Source organism: Equus caballus, chromosome 11 (assembly GCF_041296265.1).
Source record: "Equus caballus isolate H_3958 breed thoroughbred chromosome 11, TB-T2T, whole genome shotgun sequence".
NCBI classification, from domain to species: Eukaryota; Metazoa; Chordata; class Mammalia; order Perissodactyla; family Equidae; genus Equus; species Equus caballus.
Genome location: NC_091694.1, coordinates 18,516,750 through 18,535,133, shown reverse-complemented (window position 1 = coordinate 18,535,133; position 18,384 = coordinate 18,516,750). Strand labels below are relative to the sequence as shown.

At 55.2% G+C, this 18,384-nt stretch overlaps 3 protein-coding genes and 1 long non-coding RNA gene across 11 annotated transcripts in view; 2 read left to right on the top strand and 2 right to left on the bottom strand.

Annotated features, from left to right (window-relative positions):
• Positions 1-2,789, top strand: part of FMNL1 (formin like 1) — a 24,866-nt gene extending 22,077 nt beyond the window's left edge. For 4 of the 6 annotated variants that reach the window (XM_023652361.2, XM_070226091.1, XM_023652359.2 and 1 more), the window contains 7 exons: positions 292-372; positions 455-584; positions 709-872; positions 1,096-1,197; positions 1,321-1,416; positions 1,682-1,802; positions 2,324-2,789. In XM_023652361.2, the coding sequence (XP_023508129.2) occupies positions 292-372; positions 455-584; positions 709-872; positions 1,096-1,197; positions 1,321-1,416; positions 1,682-1,802; positions 2,324-2,427 (798 nt within the window). In that variant the 3' untranslated portion in view covers positions 2,428-2,789. Of the gene's footprint in view, positions 1-291; positions 373-454; positions 585-708; positions 873-1,095; positions 1,198-1,320; positions 1,417-1,681; positions 1,803-1,967; positions 2,068-2,323 lie in introns of all 6 variants that reach the window. The other 2 variants (XM_070226090.1, XM_070226089.1) reach the window with 1 other exon arrangement.
• LOC106782677 (EF-hand calcium-binding domain-containing protein 3) lies at positions 2,741-8,373 on the bottom strand. 2 transcript variants are annotated; one of them, XM_023652375.2, is made up of 10 exons: positions 8,304-8,373; positions 6,292-6,343; positions 5,868-6,092; positions 5,697-5,743; positions 4,736-4,879; positions 4,309-4,380; positions 4,105-4,225; positions 3,679-3,857; positions 3,407-3,565; positions 2,741-2,998 (listed from the first exon to the last, which is right to left on the bottom strand). In XM_023652375.2, exons 2-10 carry the CDS (start codon positions 6,297-6,299, stop codon positions 2,862-2,864), a joined length of 1,092 nt encoding a protein of 363 aa, XP_023508143.1. In that variant the 5' UTR covers positions 6,300-6,343; positions 8,304-8,373; the 3' UTR covers positions 2,741-2,861. The 2 variants fall into 2 exon arrangements, with proteins under 2 accessions (XP_023508143.1, XP_070082193.1); XM_070226092.1 differs by lacking the exon at positions 4,736-4,879 and having other exon boundaries at positions 8,304-8,370.
• Positions 3,418-13,074, top strand: LOC106783164 (uncharacterized). Its single transcript, XR_002811411.2, has 4 exons — positions 3,418-3,758; positions 9,163-9,298; positions 11,804-11,971; positions 12,582-13,074. It is a non-coding gene; the product is annotated as an uncharacterized lncRNA (long non-coding RNA).
• Positions 7,855-18,384, bottom strand: SPATA32 (spermatogenesis associated 32). 2 transcript variants are annotated; one of them, XM_005597316.4, is made up of 5 exons: positions 18,058-18,222; positions 10,834-10,888; positions 9,954-10,008; positions 8,565-9,607; positions 7,855-7,972 (listed from the first exon to the last, which is right to left on the bottom strand). In XM_005597316.4, the coding sequence occupies exons 1-5, from the start codon at positions 18,212-18,214 to the stop codon at positions 7,888-7,890; spliced, it is 1,395 nt and encodes a 464-aa protein (XP_005597373.3). In that variant the 5' UTR covers positions 18,215-18,222; the 3' UTR covers positions 7,855-7,887. The 2 variants fall into 2 exon arrangements, with proteins under 2 accessions (XP_005597373.3, XP_023508135.1); XM_023652367.2 differs by lacking the exon at positions 10,834-10,888 and having other exon boundaries at positions 18,077-18,384.

The following is an 18,384-nucleotide window of genomic DNA, read 5'->3' as shown; positions in this document are numbered from 1 at the left end:
AGACCTCACAGCCTTGGAGGAGATGTCGGCAGCAGAGTTTTGGCTGGGAATCGCAGAGGACAAAATTGGGTGTGCCATGGTGTTAGGTGTGCACATGTCAAATATGTACACACACATGTACATGTGTCACAGACTTGAGGGGTCCACGCAGGAGTGCAGTGGGGACTGAGTGTAGGCTTGCTCTTTGCCACCTTTTCCACTTGTGCAGTTTATTCTTCAGGGGGCTGCTCAGCCTGGCCCCCTGCTGAGCTCTGCCCCCCCCCCCCCCCCCCCCCCCCCCGCCTCTCCCAGATCGTCCTGGCCTTCGGCAACTACATGAACAGCAGCAAGCGTGGAGCAGCCTATGGCTTCCGGCTCCAGAGTCTGGATGCGGTACGGGGGCGAAAAGGGGTGTGCTGGCCTGGGGGATGGAGGATGCCTGGTGGCCTGTGGCTTACAAGAGGTCCCCATGCAGCTGCTGGAGATGAAGTCGACCGATCGCAAGCAGACGCTGCTGCACTACCTGGTGAAGGTCATTGCTGAGAAGTACCCACAGCTCACAGGCTTCCACAGCGACCTGCACTTCCTGGACAAGGCCGGCTCAGGTATGGAGGGGGAGGGGCTCAGCCCTGGGAACTGATATGTGTTGGGATAAAGGGGCCACAGGATGTAATTGGACAAGAATGCTGCCTCTCTGATTCCCTGCCTCTGTACTGTCCCACCCCCCAGTGTCCCTGGACAGCGTCCTAGGGGATGTGCGCTCCCTGCAGCGAGGCCTGGAGTTGACCCAACGGGAGTTTGTGCGGCAGGATGACTGCGTGGTTCTCAAGGAGTTCCTGAGGGCCAACTCACCCACCATGGATAAGCTACTGGCAGACAGCAAGACGGCTCAGGTGGGCTGTGGCTGGCGCGGCCCTGGAGGTGGGGAGGCTGGGGTGGAGTATAAGGAATTACTTAGTGGCATTGGGTAGCCATGGCCTGGAGGAGCGTGGCCACAGCAGGGACACCTTGGTGGATGGAGCAGGAATGAGGGGCCATGTGCCAGGAGGAGCAGAGATGAAGTGGCTAGTGTGTAAGGGGGTCCATGGTGATGGGGCTGACAGGCTGTGCCCACAGGAGGCCTACGAGTCTGTGGTGGAGTACTTCGGAGAGAACCCCAAGACCACGTCCCCGTCCATGTTCTTTACCCTCTTTAGCCGCTTCATCAAGGCCTACAAGGTATGTGTGTCTGGTGGGCAGGCTGGGAGCCCTGCAGAGCATTACAGCCTCTCCACCTGGGCATTGGGAGGGGCGGGATAGTGGAGGGAGGGCTCCCTCATGGAGACTGCTTCGGCCCCTCAGAAAGCTGAGCAGGAGGTGGAACAGTGGAAGAAAGAAGCAGCTGCCCAGGAGGCAGGCGCCGACACCCTGGGCAGAGGGGAGCCCCCAGCACCCAAGGTAGGCAGCTGCCCCTGAGCTTGGCACCGGGTTGCTGAGAGGCTTGGGATCCTCATCCCAAAGATCGGGCCCTCCTCCACACCCTCATTTTTATGGGCAGACCCTGCCCAAGGCGGAGACAGTGCTCCAGTAGCCTGGGATGGGAATGGGCTCCCCTCTTCCTGCTGTGGGGGACCTGGCAGATGTCTTAGGGTTTGGTGTCATGGAAAGAGGGGGTCCTGGGAGCTGGAGCTGTTTACCTTCCCTCCCCACCACCCCCCCACAGTCCCCACCCAAGATCCGGCGGCAACAGATGGACCTCATCTCTGAGCTGAAACGGAAACAGCAGAAGGAGCCACTTATCTATGAGAGTGACCGTGATGGGGCCATTGAAGATATCATCACAGGTGAGGGCTTGGCCAGGTCTATCCTGCCCTTGGTCTGTCTTTCTATGCTGTCTTCCAGTCCCCTCACCCCCACCCTAGGGGTCTGGCTGCCTCACTGCCTCTTGCTACCTTTTCTGTCTTTTTCCTTTTTCCTTTCTCTCCCCCCTCCTCCCTCCCAACCCTCAGTGCTCAAGACGGTGCCCTTCACGGCCCGCACCGGCAAGCGGACGTCCAGGCTCCTCTGTGAGGCCAGCCTGGGAGAGGAGATCCCCCTCTAGCCCCCCAGGTACCCCGATGGCCTGGCCTCTGATCCGACTGGCTGCCCACAGCCCTGGGGGCCCTTGGGGGGACTGAGTCCTGTGCCCTCTTCTGGGCCATGCATGGCTGGGATGTGTTTGAGGGGTGTCTGGTAAACATAAACAGGCCCCCTCCCACATGTACGCAACCTGGGTCCCTAGAAGGGTGAGGCCTGTGCCCTAGAGTGGTGCTCCCAGCGCTGGGCAGACTCCTGAAGGGTAAATTTGTCTCCTCTCGGCTGCCAGATTTGCGAAACCAGCCCTACATCCGCGCAGACACAGGCCGCCGCAGTGCTCGCCGGCGCCCCCCGGGACCTCCCCTGCAGGTCACCTCCGACATCTCGCTGTAGCCGCTATTTCCGAAGATGGACTCTGCGGGTTGGGAGGGGACTGGGGGCAGGGGCAGGCCGGGGCTCAAGGAAGGCGGTCCTCAGCTCGGCTGGGCCGGGCAGCCTCCTCCGCCGCTGTCCCCAGCCGTGGGCCCACCTCAAATGGGCCGGCGCACTCTCATCTTGCCACAGGGGGCAGCATCGCCGGCCCCTCCCCCTACATGCTGCTTGCAGCACCCTTTTCCCCCCAATAGCCATACTTAGCCTCAGCGAGAGCCTGGCCTGTAACTTATAAAGTGCAACCTCGTGACCCCCGACCCCAAGTTCCAGGGACTCTCCATGGACCTTATTTTTATACAAGATTAATAAAGACGTTTGCAAAAGATCTGCGTCCGCTCTGTGCCCGCCCCGTGCCCGCCCCCACCTCGCGCAGCCTGTTTCGTCCAGCAAACGCTTTACTTGTATAAGTTCTTCATAGCAGGTCTCTGCAAAGAGGCTGGCGAAGGGGAGAAGGGCTGCTTCTGCACTAGAGTTGGGGGGGAGGGAGCCAGCTTCGTGGGTCCCACAGACTCTAGTGGCTGGCCCACGAAGCCTGCGGGAGGGCAGAGGGGGCGTGCGGAGGGTCAAACCTGCAGCTCCAGTTAGAGACGCTGGATTAACTACACCTCAGTCCTCCCTTCCGCGAGCCCTGCCCTATTTCCGCCAGTCGCGTCTCCTACCTAGGTACCCTGCCCCTTTTTCTTACGCCCCGCCCTATCCTTAGCCGCGCCCGTGAGTGATCTCAGATGACATCTCCGCCTCGGTCTCCGCCTTCCTTGCCTCTATTTCTCGGAGTCCTACTCCAGCTCTTCGCCTGCCCACCCCCCTCCCCTCCCCTCCCCTCCCCGCCTGTCACGTCCCATCTGCAGCCCCGCCCCACGCCGTAGCTACGCCCACAGTCTCCCGGTCCCGCCCGTTATCTGCATGGCCCGCCCCGCCCCGCCTCCTTCCCCGGCTTCACCTTGGCTGGGCGGCCGCGGGGTGGGCCCCAGCTTGGGGCGGCTGGGCTGGTAGCACTTGGGAAGTCGGACGAGGGGGCGCGGGGCACAGTTCCGCGTCTTGCGTTCTGGCCGCATCCGCCGGGCCAGGTTCGGTATCTGAGAGTAGGGGCCGTGCGTCCCTGGGGTGGGGAAGCCGGTGGAGGAAAATGTGGGGCTGGTCTTGAGCGCAGGCCCTGAGTGAGAGTTCCACCCCGCCCGCCCCGCGTGGGTCCCCGCCCAGCCCGGGGCACACCCGCTTTGTGCAAGCTGAGCAGCGAGCGCGCCAGCTCGGCGTTGGAGAGGCCGCTGAGGCGCGTGGCCTGGCAGAAGAAGGTGAGGTCCGCGTGAGCGCGCGCGGTGCGGCCGTGGCCGCGGGAGCGGCCGTTCCAGCCTGAGTTCAGCCGCAGAGCCCGCTGCTTCGTGGAGTAGTAGCTTGAAGGAGAGAAGTGGGGCAGCCGCCTCAGACTCTGCCTCCCCCAGCCCTTTCCATCTCACGTGTGAGGAAACCCAAGCAGGACAGGAAGCCACTTGTCTCTGGCCAGGGGCAACTTGGCGCCCAGGAAACTGACCCAGAATTCAGGGCTCCTGTCTGTGGGGCAGGAACTTCAGGGGACCCCCGCATGGGGCAGAGTCTGCTCCCCCCATCCTGGGCCCTGCAGCTGGGTACAATTGTGCCCACCTCATCACCTCCTGCGCCGACTTGGAGGGCACGAAGCCCTGGCTCATGAGCTTGAACAGTATCTCTAAGAACAAGGTCTGCAGGCCCTGGGGGTCACAGACCCGGCTGTTCCTCACCTGGCCTGGGGGCAGAGAACATGGGGAAGGATAAGGAGGAGGCTCCCCCAGGCCAGGCCCACCCCTGCCCCACCAGCAGTCCCCTCACCCAAGCACTGAGCAAGGCGATGGCTGTCGGTGAGGACACCCAGGAAGTCTTTGAAGTTTACAGTTCCATCACCTGGGAAGAGAGCGAGAGGAGTGGGTGCTGTGGGTGCCTGCCCCTGCAGAAGGCCGACCCTGCATATGCAGTAGGGGCTTGCCAGCAGTTCAGGCATTAGAGAATCCACTTCTGCCTCTAGCCAAGGGTGGACGCTGATTTGAGTGGGGGATAAGTAGCCCTTGCCCTGGGGGAGCCCCAAGTCAGGATGAGGATTAACACAGCAGAAATGTTTAGGGGCTATCGGATAGGCGTGTAGATCAGGGCAGGCTTCCTGGAAGAGGGCACTTTAAAATAGGACCAGGCCAGGATTTTGTGGACAAGGGAGGCGTTTTTCAGAGCTAGAGGTGGGAGAGGGCAGGGATGGGGTACCCACGATCCAAGTCTGCCTGCCGCAGAGCCTCACACATCTCCTGTGGGCTCAGCTGGATACCCACGTTGTGCAGGGCAGCTTTCATGCTGCGCATGTCTATAGCGCCTGTCGGGCTGGAGCTGAACAGTTTGAAGATATCCTGGAAGGCTGGTGGTGGGGGGGTGGCGGGCGGAGGGGGAAGGCAGCAAAGTGAACCACACTCACAGGTACACTGAGATCCTCCCAGGCTAGCTCTCAGAGGGGACTGAAGACTTGGGTCACTCCAGACCCTGGGCAATATAACTTCTAATATAAAGAACAACAGCGGCTGCTGCTTGTTGGTGCTTGTTAATTGCCCATTCAGTTCTCATGTCCAGAACTCACATTTGGACATGTTTATGTGAAAAACATTCAAAACTCATGTCCAAGGTCATGTCACAAGTAGGGGCAGTGCCGGGCTGTGGCCTCGGCAGTCTGGCTCTGGAACTACAGTGCTCTGAGGCCCCAGGAGCTCCACTGGCCCCTGGCATGTAGCAGGTACTGAAAATTATTGATGATGAATAAAATGATTCTGCTTTGAGATGCCCATGCCAATATTAGTATATAATATTTGGGAGGGTATTGGAGCCCCAAATGCAGGAGTGGTTCCTTCTAACCCTACCCTCACAGCCCCAGACCCCAGGGGGACAGGGAACTCAGAGTCTTTTTTTCCACCCTTTCTCCAGATTTCCCTACTCCCTTCCTCTTTCCATCCTGTTCATCCATGCACCATCCAAATCCCTTCCTATCCACCAATCCATCCCTCCGTCCTTCACATACACATACACATCCATGAGCCCCAGAACTGTAGAGATAAGCAGACTAGACTGGCATGGAGGGAAGGTTCCAATATAATCACAAGCTTCTTGCAGCTCTAGACTCTGGGCAAGAAACCTCCTGAGCACCCCCCAATTTTCCTCCCTGCTCTCAGCTCTGGTGCCCTTACCTGCTAGCTGCTGGGGTGTCAGGAGTAGCAGGTCCTCGACTGCAAAGCTGCCTCAGGGGGAAGAGGTTGGAAAGGGCTTAGCACTTGCTGCAGAGAGATGCCAGGGCCAGGCATCTCTTACCTAACCCTAAACCCAGCACCGCAGGCCTGGCCTCCAGTCCCTGCCCTCACCTCGGAGACCTGGTGCCTGGGCCTGACTGTACTGAATGGGTAGCCGCAAGGCCCTTGAACTCTCTGGCCCTCCAGGGGGCCTGCTTAGCCCCCGTGGCCATGGCTGCTGCTGGCTCCATCTGGGTCAGCAGGGCAGTGCCCCACTGCAGCCTTCTCTTCTGTGTCCTGCTGGTCTGCTCTGCTCCTGGGTCTTGTGTGAGCAGTCTTTGAGGATTCTGCACAGGCCTTGGAGGCGAGAAGACAAGGCCAAGGGGCCCAGCCCACTTGAGTGCTCAGTCTCCAGGGGACCAAGGACCAGGCCGGGGGTGCACAGCTCCACCTCCTCCCAGGATCCCCCATGCCAGCCTGCACCCACAGTCCTCTATCCAGGGGATTCTGGGGGCAGTAGCTTGGAGTAGTAGTGGCCCTCCCCAGCCCTGGTCACCTGTACATTCTCTGTGCCGACCGAGGTCTCTTGATTTTCTGCCCTCTGCTGCCTGGAAGGCAGAGTCACAGGCTCTGAGGCTGGTCTGCACCCCAGGCTGCAGCCCCCAGGTTGGCTTTGGGGTGGAGTTTAACATCTTTTGGCAGGGGTACACTCTCTCCCCGCGGCTGGCCCGCTCCTCCCTGCTGGAGCACCTGCTGTTTTATTCTTTTGAGTTTCTGCCTCCTTTAAGGCACCTGAATTTGAGATTCCGCTCCGGAAGCTAACACAAGATGGCAGTGCCCGAGGGGAGAAGCAGGCCCCAGACTCCTGAAGTGAGGACGTGGGAGAGCAGGGTCCATCCCAAGGTGGGAATGTGGCCCACCTTACCCAGGTCCCCTGGGAGGGAAGGATTCTCTTCCCCACATTTTAAAAAATACTCCAGGAAGATGAGTCCCAGCAGCCTAACGACACTTCTGGCCCAGCCCCTCCCCAGACACTCACCTCTGCATCTCCTCCTCATCTCTCCCTCCAGCCTCCTGCCCCCTCTCCTCTGGCCCGACCCATTCTAAACTGCTACCGCTTCCTAATCCCACTCTCCCGGGTCCTCTCAGGCGGGGCAGGCTCTTGAGGCGCTGCAAGGCTTGGCTTTCACCGACAGGGAGTCTTGGCCCGGAGTGGGTCTCAAGGCTGACCAGTGTGCTGCCCCCATCTCTTCCTCCCGGACTTCCCTCTTCATGCCCATGTCCATCCCTGTGCTCCAAATTCCCTTCCCTCCTTTGCTGCCATCTCTCCTCTTCCAGAAGCTTCCCCACATTGTCTGTCCTTCCCTGACGTGGAAAGGCTTGTGTGCATGTTTAGTACAGGTGTCTGGGTCACAGGCGCGTGTGTTGATATGTGTTTGTGCACGTGGCATGTGCTTCCTCTGTGTGTGGATGTGTTATGTGAGTGCCTGTACGTGAGGTATGTTGGTCAGCTGATGGTGTGTGTGTGTGCGCGCGTGTGTGTGCATGTGTCTGGGCTGCGTGCACCATTACACATGGGCTTCGTCCTACAGTTTGAGGTACCTCCAACTCAAGGCTGTGGGCCCCTGGAGGGCCAGCCCTTTGGCTTCCTTCTTCCCCTCCTTCAAGGACCCCATCCTTTCCCCATGCCAGGCCTTCCCAGTGGAGAGAAGCAGGAAGAACTTCCCTCAGACTTGCCTTCTTTCCCACCCAGCCCTACCCGCAGGACGTTCTCCCCTCAGATGATCCCAACTTGTCCCTGGCTTCAGGCCAAGAGGAATCCCCATTTCACCAACTAAGAAACGGAAGCCTCAGAGGAGGCACTGAGGCCTCCCCGAGACTGGTGATGAGTCTCTGCTGCTGGCTTAGAGGTCTGGAGAGGTGTGAGTGAAGTGGAACTACCCGGGGGCAGTGAGCAGGGGACAGAACGGGCAGCAGAGCCCTCAGGGGGCAGGTGGGGCAGGTGGGGCTGGGGCAGCTAAAAAATGGGAGTGGCATCCCTGAAAAATCAACACTAGGACGCCGCAGCCAGGTGAGCTCACTGGACCAGGAGCGTCTGCACAAAAGGTCTGAGCCGGGGGCCAGCACTGGAGGTTTTACTGGTTTTGTCTAGTCATTTCTCTGGGGAAGTTGGGGATGACAGCTTAAAATGGATTTTCAGCAATAATGGACTCCCTTTCTTGGTTCCCGGCACCGAGCTGCAACGCAAAAGAGAGAATGTCACTTGGGCCGTCCCCCAGAGGCCTCTCTGAGGAGGGCACGGGGTTAAGGGGGCCTCTTCTTGCTGCACGCTGATGGGCAGCTGCCGTTCTGTATCCATTCATCACCAGGAAGCAAGAGGTGCTGGAGAACCCTGTTCCCTCCTTCTCTGCTCGATGGAGGTGTCCCGGGCCCAGGGATGGGGCCTTCAGGTTCTCAGAGGGCAGACACCAGATTGAGCATTTCCACTGGGGGTGAGACATCTACCCTCTGAATGGGAAGCTTCCTAATGCTACAATGGTTCTTCCCATTTTGAACCCAGGTCCCCACCTGAGCCCTGGAGTGCTCACCCTCCATGGTCCCCTGGCCTCCTCTAGCCCTGGCCTTGGCACTGCACCTCAGTCCACCGGAACCTGGTTTCCAGCAGCCTTTATGAGGTCACTGAGGGTTGAGACGTCACGGCCCATCCCATGCCCTACTCAGCCCCTCATTCCACTGTTCCTCACCCCCACCAGCTGTGTGAAGAACGGCCCACCCACACATCCTAGCACAGCCCCCGCTTGCAGGGAGCTGTAGGCCAGCCTCGCTTACTCGTTCATGGCTCTTTGCAACCTAGGGGACATGGTTGAGGGCTGGAGAAGATTCACTTCCCCTTCGATGGTGGCCCTCTTGACCCCCGGCTTGCTGAAGTCAAAGGAAGGGCACGGGACATTCTCATCTCCCTGCTTCCAAGCTTTTTGCGGCTCCCCGGCTTCAAGTGGTTTCTCCAGCTCCTCAGTGGGCTCCTCCCGCTCTGGCTTCTCCATGGCCGGCTGGGTCTCCTCGGTGGGCTCCTCCCGCTCTGGCTTCTCCATGGCCGGCTGGGTGGTGGGATCCACGGCGGGCTCTGTGGAAGGCTCCATGACCTTCTTGGGTGGATCTTTGATCATGTGCTCCAAGTTGAGCAAGTCTACCTTGCCGGAGGAGGCCATGGCCAGGGAAGTTGCGAAGTTGATCAGCTCTGCCAGGCTAAGGCCTGGTGAGAGATTGGAGGAAGATAGGCAGGGGCTTGGCGGCTGCTGGGAGCCTGTGGCTGGAAGCGCTGGCTGGGGGCTGGGGTTCTGCAGCTGCTTCTCAGAGCACAAGGTGTCCTTGAAGACCAACTCCTGGTCCGAGCAGCTGGTGGTCTCACTCATGCTCTTCTTCCTAGGCTGCATGCTGATCGCCCGTTGCAGGCTGTGTTCTGAGGCCTGGATGAGCTTGTCTGCCCGGAAGAGGTGCTTGGAGGTCTGCACACGGATGGAGCGATGGTCGGGGTACACCTGGTCCTCCTCTGTGGAACTCAGGTAGCTGGAGTTTGACCTCACACTCCACTGGCTCATGTCCTGCTGCATTAGCCTCTCCATGTAGCGGGGGAGGCACTCTATCCTGTACCCCTGTTGCTCAGGGTCTTCACTGCAGGACTCCAAGTCAGCCACCTTCAAGTTGGGCCCCATGTCCAGCTCTTCCTCGGGCTCCAGCGTGAGTGCTGGGCACAGAGCAGACGGCAGCAATGCCTCGGGCTCCGGTTTTGCCTCCAGCTCCGGTTCTGGGTCCAGATCCGGGTCCAGGTCTGCTTTGTGGCTGGGCTCCAGCTCTAGCAATTCTTTCTCCAGCTGTAAAGTTTCAACTGAAAGCTCAGGAGTCCCCTGCCCCTGAGGTCCTCCCTAGTGACAATTCCCTGCCCCGCCCCCTCCTGCCCCCTTGCCCCCACCCCCACCCCTATTTCCCTACTACTCACTTCCTCCACAGCTGCCGCTTCCAAGATATCTGCCTGGGGTAGGGAGGTGGTGTGGGCAGGTGGTGAGGGTGGGTGTGTGTCAGCGTGCCAACATTGGCTGGCACTGGGGTCCCAGAATTGTCAAGGGAAGGGGCTGGTCAGGATTTAGGGAAGACGGGCCTCGAAGAACTCTGCCCCTTGCCTACTACCTCCCCATAAAAGGCGCCCCTGCCCACTGTTACCTCCATCTCATCTTCCTCTTGTGCCGCCTGGAGCTGGTATTGGTTTACATCACCCCTAAGACAGAAGGACAAAGTGGGTGAGAGGGCTCCAAGGGGTGGGGGATGGGGTGGCTTCAGAGGGAAGGGGGTCTCTGTACAGGGTCTGGCAAGATGTCCCCAACTCATCCACTCCCCTGATTGTCCCCACTCCCACCAAGAATCCTGGAGGAGTGTTCTCAAACTTTAGAGAGTTTAGGAAGCCTCTGGAGAGCTTGCCAAGTGGCCCCCCACCCCACAGAGGGATCCAGTTGGTTGGAGGTAAGGCCCAGGACTCCTCATTTTAATCAAGCATTCCCGTGAGCCGATGCAGCTCATTTGGAGACCCAGTGCCCAGAAAGTGGCTCCCAAAGAGGGAGTAGTCCCAAGCGATGCCCTCCCTGACTGGCAGACCCAGCTCGCAGATCTGAAAAGCAGAGGTGTGTATGGAGGGCCCCTCGGTTCTTGTCTGCAGTTTGCTGCCGTCTCGGCCCTTGCCCTTGCTGCTTAGCCACTGTGACCCCCTCTCCTTCCTGAGGCGTCTGCCCACCCCACCTGGGACAGCTCTGTCCTTGCAGCAAGGCAGCTCTAAGGGGTCAGGTCCCTTCCATGTCCCTCGGTGTGCCCCACCACCCCTCAGTCTTCCTCCAGCATCAGGGGCTGGAGGCAGAAGCAGAAGGGGGATGGTAGACACGCCCGCCCTGCCTTTTGGCCTGGATACTGCCCTTGGGGAGATTTTGGCAACAGGCAAGATGGAGGATCCTGCATTGGGAGGTACATGCAAACTTGGCAGCAGTGGCAGGGGGTAGGTTGGTGGTCCTGGAGGGTGGGGAGAAGTCCTGTGATGATGGGGACTGGTTCTCACTGTGTCTCCATAATGTCCACCGACGCCTTGCTACAGCAGGGGAATCCACTGGCACCTGGCAGGGAGAAGGGGGTGAGGGCCGGAGAGCTGCAGGTCGGGACAGTCCCTGAGGAGTTCTGCAGCCCAGGTGGTGGTGCTGCTCCAGCCCCTCCTCCCTCCCTGTCCCTCATCTCAGCCCATTTGCCTTCCCCTCTGCTATCCTGCCCCTCATCTCCCTGCTTTCCCTGGCCAGTGTCACCAGCCCTATCCCCCACATCTGCTCCCCTCCACTTGCCACGTTGGCCTTTCCTCCAGCTCTCCCTGCTCCATCACCATCCTCCACACAGGTGAATGCTAACAGGATTCACTTCCATTTGTTGAGTGCTACTAGCCCAGGCATTGTCTTGAGCACTTTCTGTGCTTTATCTTATTGATTCAACACAAACAAGGAGAAGAGTTTCACTTGCCCAAGGTCCCTCAGCTGATCGTTGCTGAAGTCAGGACTTGAATGCAAGTCTGACTCAAGAAACTCTTAACTCCTCTGCCCTGCATGCTCTCCTACCCAGGAGCCTGTAACTGTATGGGCTCCCCTCTCCTGCCTCAGAGGAACCTTCCTCATCTCCCTCCGTTCCTGCCCCTCTGCCCCCTTTCTCCCTTCTCTCTGGCCGGTCTTCAGCTCTGCCGTTCACCCTCATCCTGGCCTCTCCTACCCTGAAGTCCATCCATTCTTTCCCCAGCTTCTCACCGCACCACACCCTGGGGTCTATCTCCAACTCCAGGCCAGGGTTCTCATCCCGGGGGCTTGTTCTGAGGTGATGCTGACATCTGGTGATTTATGAGCTCAGATCACCTTCTGCAGAGGAGACTGAGTGACTCCTAGGGGGAGGTCCCCTCACCCCAGGCCCCTCCCTGGAGGCTTGTATCTTTTATTACAGAAGCTTTTTTTCCTTCTCTGGGTGTCCTCAGGCTGTCCCATTCTCTGTTTCCCCAGGTAGAGGATGGGGTTGATGGTGGGGCCATCGTGACAATGGGCAAGCTGGGTCCCCACCAGCCTGGAGTGTGGCAGGAAGTGACAGCCTTGGCTCTGGCTGAGAAGAATTGCTCCCAGGATTATCGGAAGGATCAGAATGTGCTGTGGTCTCTTCCCGTAGATGTAGAGGTGAGGAGCATCCCTGCAGGCCTGGTCCCAGGCCTGGGATTTGGGCCCCTCCATGTTCAGCCTGGGCCTCGAGGTCTGGGATCAGCTGGATGATAGGCTGGGACGGTAGCGCCATGGACAGGCTCCCAGTGGCCAGCTCAGTGGCCTCTTCAGGACCCTCCACCTTCTTGACCACCATGCTCCCTTGGCTTCCTCCCCATGGCTCTCTTCATCTCCAACTCCACCTGCCCCAAGGGCAGCTCTTCCCCGGGCTTCTGACCTCAGAGTCTTCCCTTGCTTGCTTTCCAAAGTGTCCTGGGCAATTTAATCAAAACCCAGAGCCTTAACCCTTCCATGACCAGCAACTGGCTGTGGTTAGGAGAAGAAGGTGTTATGGGGTGAACCTCATAGCAGCCCTGGGGGTTGGAAGCAAAAGCCTGAAGTCAACTCAAATTGGGGCCTCTGTGCCCAACTTGGGAATGTTCTATCAGGGATTCAAGTGACATTCTGTAGTATGTGAAATAATTTCCATTCCCAATTGCTGGCTGCTAGTACATAGAAATGTATCAATCTTGTATCCTGCAGCCATCCTAAATTCCTGTTAGCTTCAATTTTTTCTTCTTTTTTGTAGATTCCATAGGGTTGTCTACGTGAAATAATGTTTGCAACTCAAGACAGTTTTACGTCTTCCTTCCCAATCTGGACGTCTCTTATTTCCTTTCCTTGCCTTATTGCACAACAATTGCCAGTAGAATGTTGGATAGAAATGAGAGTGGACATCCTTGCTTTGCTCCTGAGCTTAGGGGGAAGTCATTGATGTTTCCCCATGAAGTACAATGTTAGCTGCAGTTTTTCTCTTCGATGCCCTTCATCAGGTTGAGGAAGTTCCCCCCTATTCCGGGTTTACTTAGTTTTTAAGTAGGAAGGGATGTTGGGTTTTGTCTGAGGCTTTGTCTGCATTTATCAAGATTAGCACATGGTTCTTCCTTTGTATTCTGTTATATATTATATATGTTATGTTGTTAACATATGGATAATGTTATATATTATTCTGTTACTAATTCTTTTGTGTTCTGCTTATGGTTAAATAAATGGTTAAATCAATCTTGCATTCTTAGGATAAACACAGTTGGTCATGATGTATTATCTTTTTCTGTATTGTTGAATTTGATTTGCTGGGTTTTTTTTAGAATGTTCACATACCTGTTCATGAGGTATATTAGTGTGTAACTGTGTATAAAATTGCTATTATTTCTTCCTTATGTTTGGTAGAATTCACAAGTGAAGCTTGTGAATCTCGGCCTGGAGTTTCCTTGGGGGAAGACCGTTAATTACAAATTCAACTTTAAAAGATAGACACAGGGATATTTAGCTTGTCTATTTTTCTCTTTTATTGTGGCAAAATACACATAACATAAAATTTCCCATTTTAACTATTTTTAAGTTTACAGCTCAGTGGCATTGAGTATATTCACATTGTTGTGCGACCATCACCACTATCCATCTCCAGAATATTACTTCTTCTTGAGTGAGCTTTTAGAGTTTGTACTTTTTAAGGAATTTGTCTATTTCCTCTAAGTTGTCAAATTTATTGGCATAAGTTATTCATAATATTCCCTATCCTTTTCATATCTGTAGAATCTGTAATGATACCACCTCTTTCATTCCTCATATTGGTGATTTTTTTTCTTCTTTCTTTTTTTCTGTTCAGTTTGGCTAGAGATTTATCAATTTTGGTCATCTTCCCAAATCAACTAGAGATATGTCTGGTACCTGACTGATCATCCTAAAGTGACATCTGCCAGCCAATAAGTCCTGCAACCACAGGCCCCCAGTCAGCTTTTTATGATTTTACTCCTAAATACGGACAACCGAGCAGCACCAGACATTTGAGGAAACTGCCAACATGCCAGTGACAGACCAAGAGAAAAGATGACTTCAGAGCGTCAGGGGTAATTTGGGAAACAGAAGTGAGCTTAAATAAAAACTCTCATCATTTCAGAGATTCAGAGATGAAGGTATTCAACAATATATATTGCATCCAAAAAACAAGAACAGGATGCTATTAGAAAAGAATTTGAGGAAAGAAAGAGCGCTTTTTTTTCCTGCTTTTTCTCCCCAAATCCCCCCGGTATATAGTTGTGTATTTTTTAATTGTGGGTCCCTCTAGTTGTGGCATGTGGGATGCTGCCTCAGTGTGGCCTGATGAGCGGTGCCATGTCCGTGCCCAGGATCCGAACCGGTGAAACCCTGGGCCGCTGAAGCAGAGTGTGTGAACTTAACCACTTGGCCACAGGGCCAGGCCCAAGAAAGAGCTTTTTGGCAAATAAAATACAAAGAATCTTCCGAGAAAGTGAAACCAAAATATCAAGACAATGTGAGAAAAACAGATCAATTGGAAGTCCAATTCTGAGTTACAGAAAGGAGATCCTAAAAGAATAGAGAATATGGAGAAGAAAAGAGAAATAAAAAATTCCCTGAGCTCAAGGATGTCATTGGCTTAAAAAGGTTCACTGAATACCCAGCACTACAGTTGTCAAAAGATCCTTGCTGTGAAAGGTCATCGCATCAGGCGTAAAAAAATTCCTAAATACTTCTAAAGTGGAAAAACCAGTCACCTACAAAGGGAGGAGAATCATACTGGCAGCAGAGTTAGCAATAATTGCTGCCTTCAAAATTCTGAGGAAACTGGTTTTTAACCTGGAATTTTATATCTATCCAAACTATCATTTCAACAAGGAAGGACACAGAAAATTTACCTCTTCTTTTTTTTCAGAAAGTTATTTGAGGATGTGCTAAAGCAAAATAAAGGTAGAAAAGAAGAGAGACAGGAAGGAAATAGTGTGTCTACCCCAGGAAAGAAGCTAAGTCCCAGGATGCTAACTGTACAGAGGCCTAGAACCAGTACACATTGGTGCAAGAAGATGGAGGGTCCTGGGCAGTAGATCTCTGAAATAAAAAAACCTGATAGAATAGTTGACTAGATGTAGAGGCTGAAGAAAACTAAGACTATGATAAAACCAAGAGCACAAGGAAAAGGCAACTACAAACTCCAGGAAAATCAAAAAGCTGTATGAGAAAGAGAAGGTAACTGTGGGCGCCTTTCCTGCCTCTGCAGTGAACAGTAGTTATGTCGTCACAATAATGTAAATCCTGCTGACTAACTTTCAACTTGTAGAATCAACATATAGACAACATTCGGAAAACATAATTGTGGTTGTGGGACAAGGTATATGTTACGAACCTTGATATTTTGAAAAAAAGACAGGTTAGAGTCTTTGGGAGGTGGAGAGCAGGGAGGAGGGAGAGCTGACGGGAAAGGTAAGGGCACTAACAACTTCATCTTACTCTGTGGGGCATCAAAGATGCTATCTAAAGTTGATAAAAAAAATAGGGGCCGGCCCCCATGGCCGAGTGATTAAGTGTACGTGCTCCGCTTCGGCGGCTTGGGGTTTTGCTGGTTCGGATCCTGGGCGCGGACATGGCACCGCTCATTAGGCCATGCTGAGGCGGCGCCCCACATGCCACAACTAGAAGGACCCACAACTAAAATACACACCTATATATTGGGGGGTTTGGGGAGAAAAAAACAGAAAAAAAAAAAGAAGATTGGCAACAGTTGTTAGCTCAGGTGTCAATATTCAAAAAAAAAAAATAAAGATGTATGTTAAACTTACAAAGGTATCAGCAGATCTGAAAATGATGTTGGGAGGTGGGTGATATCTAGAACTGATAAACCAAGAAAGAGCCTGTGAGCTCGCAGAGAGATAAGAAGGTAACGAGGCAGAAAAACGGTTCAAGTGAAAACCGGTGGTTTCTCTGAGGAGTGAGACTAGGGGTGTGATGTGGGGGATTCCTGCTTTTCATCACTGAACAATCTCTTCAGGACTATTTAATCATATGCATAAGATTCTTTGATAAAGTTAAGAGAAAATGTTGAGCCCCAGCTATGGGCCAGGCACTGTGCTGGGTGAGGATGCACACAGTCCCTGTTCCCTTGGAGCTTTCCAGCCTGTGACTGTGACCACAGGAGACCCTCCCATCTCTCTGACTCTCACTTCTCTCTAGACTGAAACTGCAGTCATCGATTACACATTTCTCCCTAAAGGGACCTCAGAGGCACCTTGTCCAAAACCCCACGAATGCCTCGTTAGAGCCTGAGCTGTTGCCTCCCTCTGGGATTGCCTTGCTTCCTATCGTGATGGTGCTCAGGCCTCACCTCTTCCTGGAGGCCTTCCGGACTCCACCCGTGGCTCTGGGCTAGGGGCTCCTCCTCCAGTCACCCCGACCCGGCCCCTGCAGACCTCTAGCTGAGCATACGGCCTCTTGCTGACCCTCAATTAGAGGTAGGCAGGGTGTGTGGGCTGCTCACGTTGAATCTCTGATCCCCTGCACAGAGAATCTGGCACGAGGAGATGCTCAGCAAAAGTCTGTGCAAAGAAATGAATTCCTAATCCCTCTCACCTGCCAAACCCTGAGAGTTTTCCTCCATGTCTTACCTCAAGTTCACACCCTGTGTCCCGACTCTAGTGTGGCCCACACGGCTCTGCATGTCTGACCCGTCTTCCTTTCCAGTCTCTCATCTCTCGATAACCCCCTCTTTCTTCTCCCTGACTCATCCTTCACCCTATCACCCAAATTAGAAACGTGGGTCATTGGTGACCCCCTCACTTCCCCAGCTTCTGCCCTTCCTACTGCTGATGCTGACCTTTCTCCACCTCCACTGCCTGCCTCCTCCTCAGATCCCAACACCAAAGTCCACACAAACCTCGGACTTACTACCTGCTGGCGCTCAGTGCTGAGCGCTTTACACACATTCAGTCCTCACAGCCACTTTATGCACAAGTGGGTGTGACTCCCTCACAGACGAGGAAACTGACACAAGGTCATACAGCTATTAAGAGCAGTGCCACCACCTGAACGCAGATCTGATTGGCTCCAAACCCCATGATGCTAACCACTGTGCTGTCTGAAGTCACTTTAGGCCTCTAGCCCGACCACTGCAGCCATATTCCCCTCCAACCTGGACTTCTCAGTGACTCCAAAGTGAGTCTGCTCCATCCCCTACCTGCCTCTAGTCATGTCCAGACTCTAGGGTGGCTTTGAAGATCCTGCATGGTCTGATCTCTGCCTTCTCTTTTCATCTCTTGGTACCCAGCTACCCCAGAGCACGGCAGGCTCTTTTGGGCCTCAGGGCCTTTGCACATGCTATTTTCAATATCCAGAAAAATCTCTCTTCTGGCAAAATCCTACTCAGGCGTGACAGTCCAACTCAAATCTCCAGTATCATCTTCTCTGTAACACACCTTGCTGTCCACCCTACATTTTAATTTTTAGTGAACTCCTCAGACTCAGGGCCTAGCACAAGAGTAAGCCCTGAAGAGGGTACAATAAATATTGCAGGACTGATTTAAGGTGTCTGCATAAATTTGTTACCCCACGAATTTGGACAAGGGGAAAATCTATTCTCTGGTGGTTGGTTCCTGGCACATTTTGAATGCTGGCCGGTGTCCTGGGAGAGAAGGCCCTGAGAAGAAAGCCACCATGTCAGTGGGGATCGGAGCCCCCAGTATTAGAACCTGGGAGACCCAAGGCCCGGAGGGGCAGACGTCTTTGCTCATTGGTACAGAGAAGAGTGCAAAGCACAAAGGAGGCGCTCGGTAGTCATCTGTTGAAGCAGATTGCTTCTCCCTGCCAAAGTTCCAAGCATCAAACTGGGACATCTGGACGTGATTTGAGGGGTTATCTGCAGTTTGAGTCCTTTCCTGGGTACAAGGCCACTGCTCTTTCTGCGACTCCATGAACCCGCTGAATCTGCAGCCTTTATCCCAAGGTGTGCAGACGGGCCGTGCACACACACGCTCGCTCGTGCACCGCCCAGGGCGGAGGCTGGGTGTGGCAGTCAGGGTAGCACCCGCCCCTTGCCCCCGCGGGAATGGCGAGGGCTTTGGCTGGGGTAAGCCTGCCTTCTAGGCGCCGGGTTCCGGGAGCAGGAGCAGGAGCAGGGGCCCGGCCGATTCCCTGCCTCCTCTGCGCCCCGACCCCTCACTTTCACTTTCCCCGCCCCGCCCCCGCCCCGGTCCCTTCGCGCGCCCGCCCGCTCCCACCTGTCACCCCCATGCTGACCGAGGCTCTGTCGGGGAGGCGTGCAGCGGGCTGGTGGCTGCTGCCCCTCCGCCTCCAGTGCGCTCTTTGGTGGGGGCTGTTGGGGGCGGTGGAGACGCTGGGGGCGCCGTGCCTGTGATGCCGCCGCCTCTGTGACATCCCCTCCGCGATCCCCGCGAGCAGGGAACAGCAACACAGCGCAGGATTCCCATTGCGTAGATGGGCGGGGCCGTTGGGGGGTGTCCTCCGCAGAAGGCGGCCCCAACCCGCAGCCCGGGGCCCCTCTCTGAAGACCGGGAGGTTCGGCTCCTCCTCGGCAGACCCAGAGG

Bases quoted from the DNA above. Each gene is read 5' to 3' on its own strand.
- LOC106782677 (XM_023652375.2), bottom strand. The intron at 4,880-5,696 runs GTAAGGGCACCA...CCCCACCACCAG, and splicing joins GACACCCCAGCAGCTAGCAG to CCTTCCAGGATATCTTCAAA. The intron at 4,226-4,308 runs GTGAGGGGACTG...CTCTGCCCCCAG, and splicing joins TCGCCTTGCTCAGTGCTTGG to GCCAGGTGAGGAACAGCCGG.
- SPATA32 (XM_005597316.4), bottom strand. From the start codon at position 18,214: ATGTCACAGAGGCGGCGGCATCACAGGCACGGCGCCCCCAGCGTCTCC. The intron at 10,889-18,057 runs GTGGGAGCGGGC...TCTCCCTGCCAG, and splicing joins GGTCAGCATGGGGGTGACAG to GTGCCAGTGGATTCCCCTGC. The intron at 10,009-10,833 runs GTGAGAACCAGT...CTTCTGTCTTAG, and splicing joins GTGGACATTATGGAGACACA to GGGTGATGTAAACCAATACC.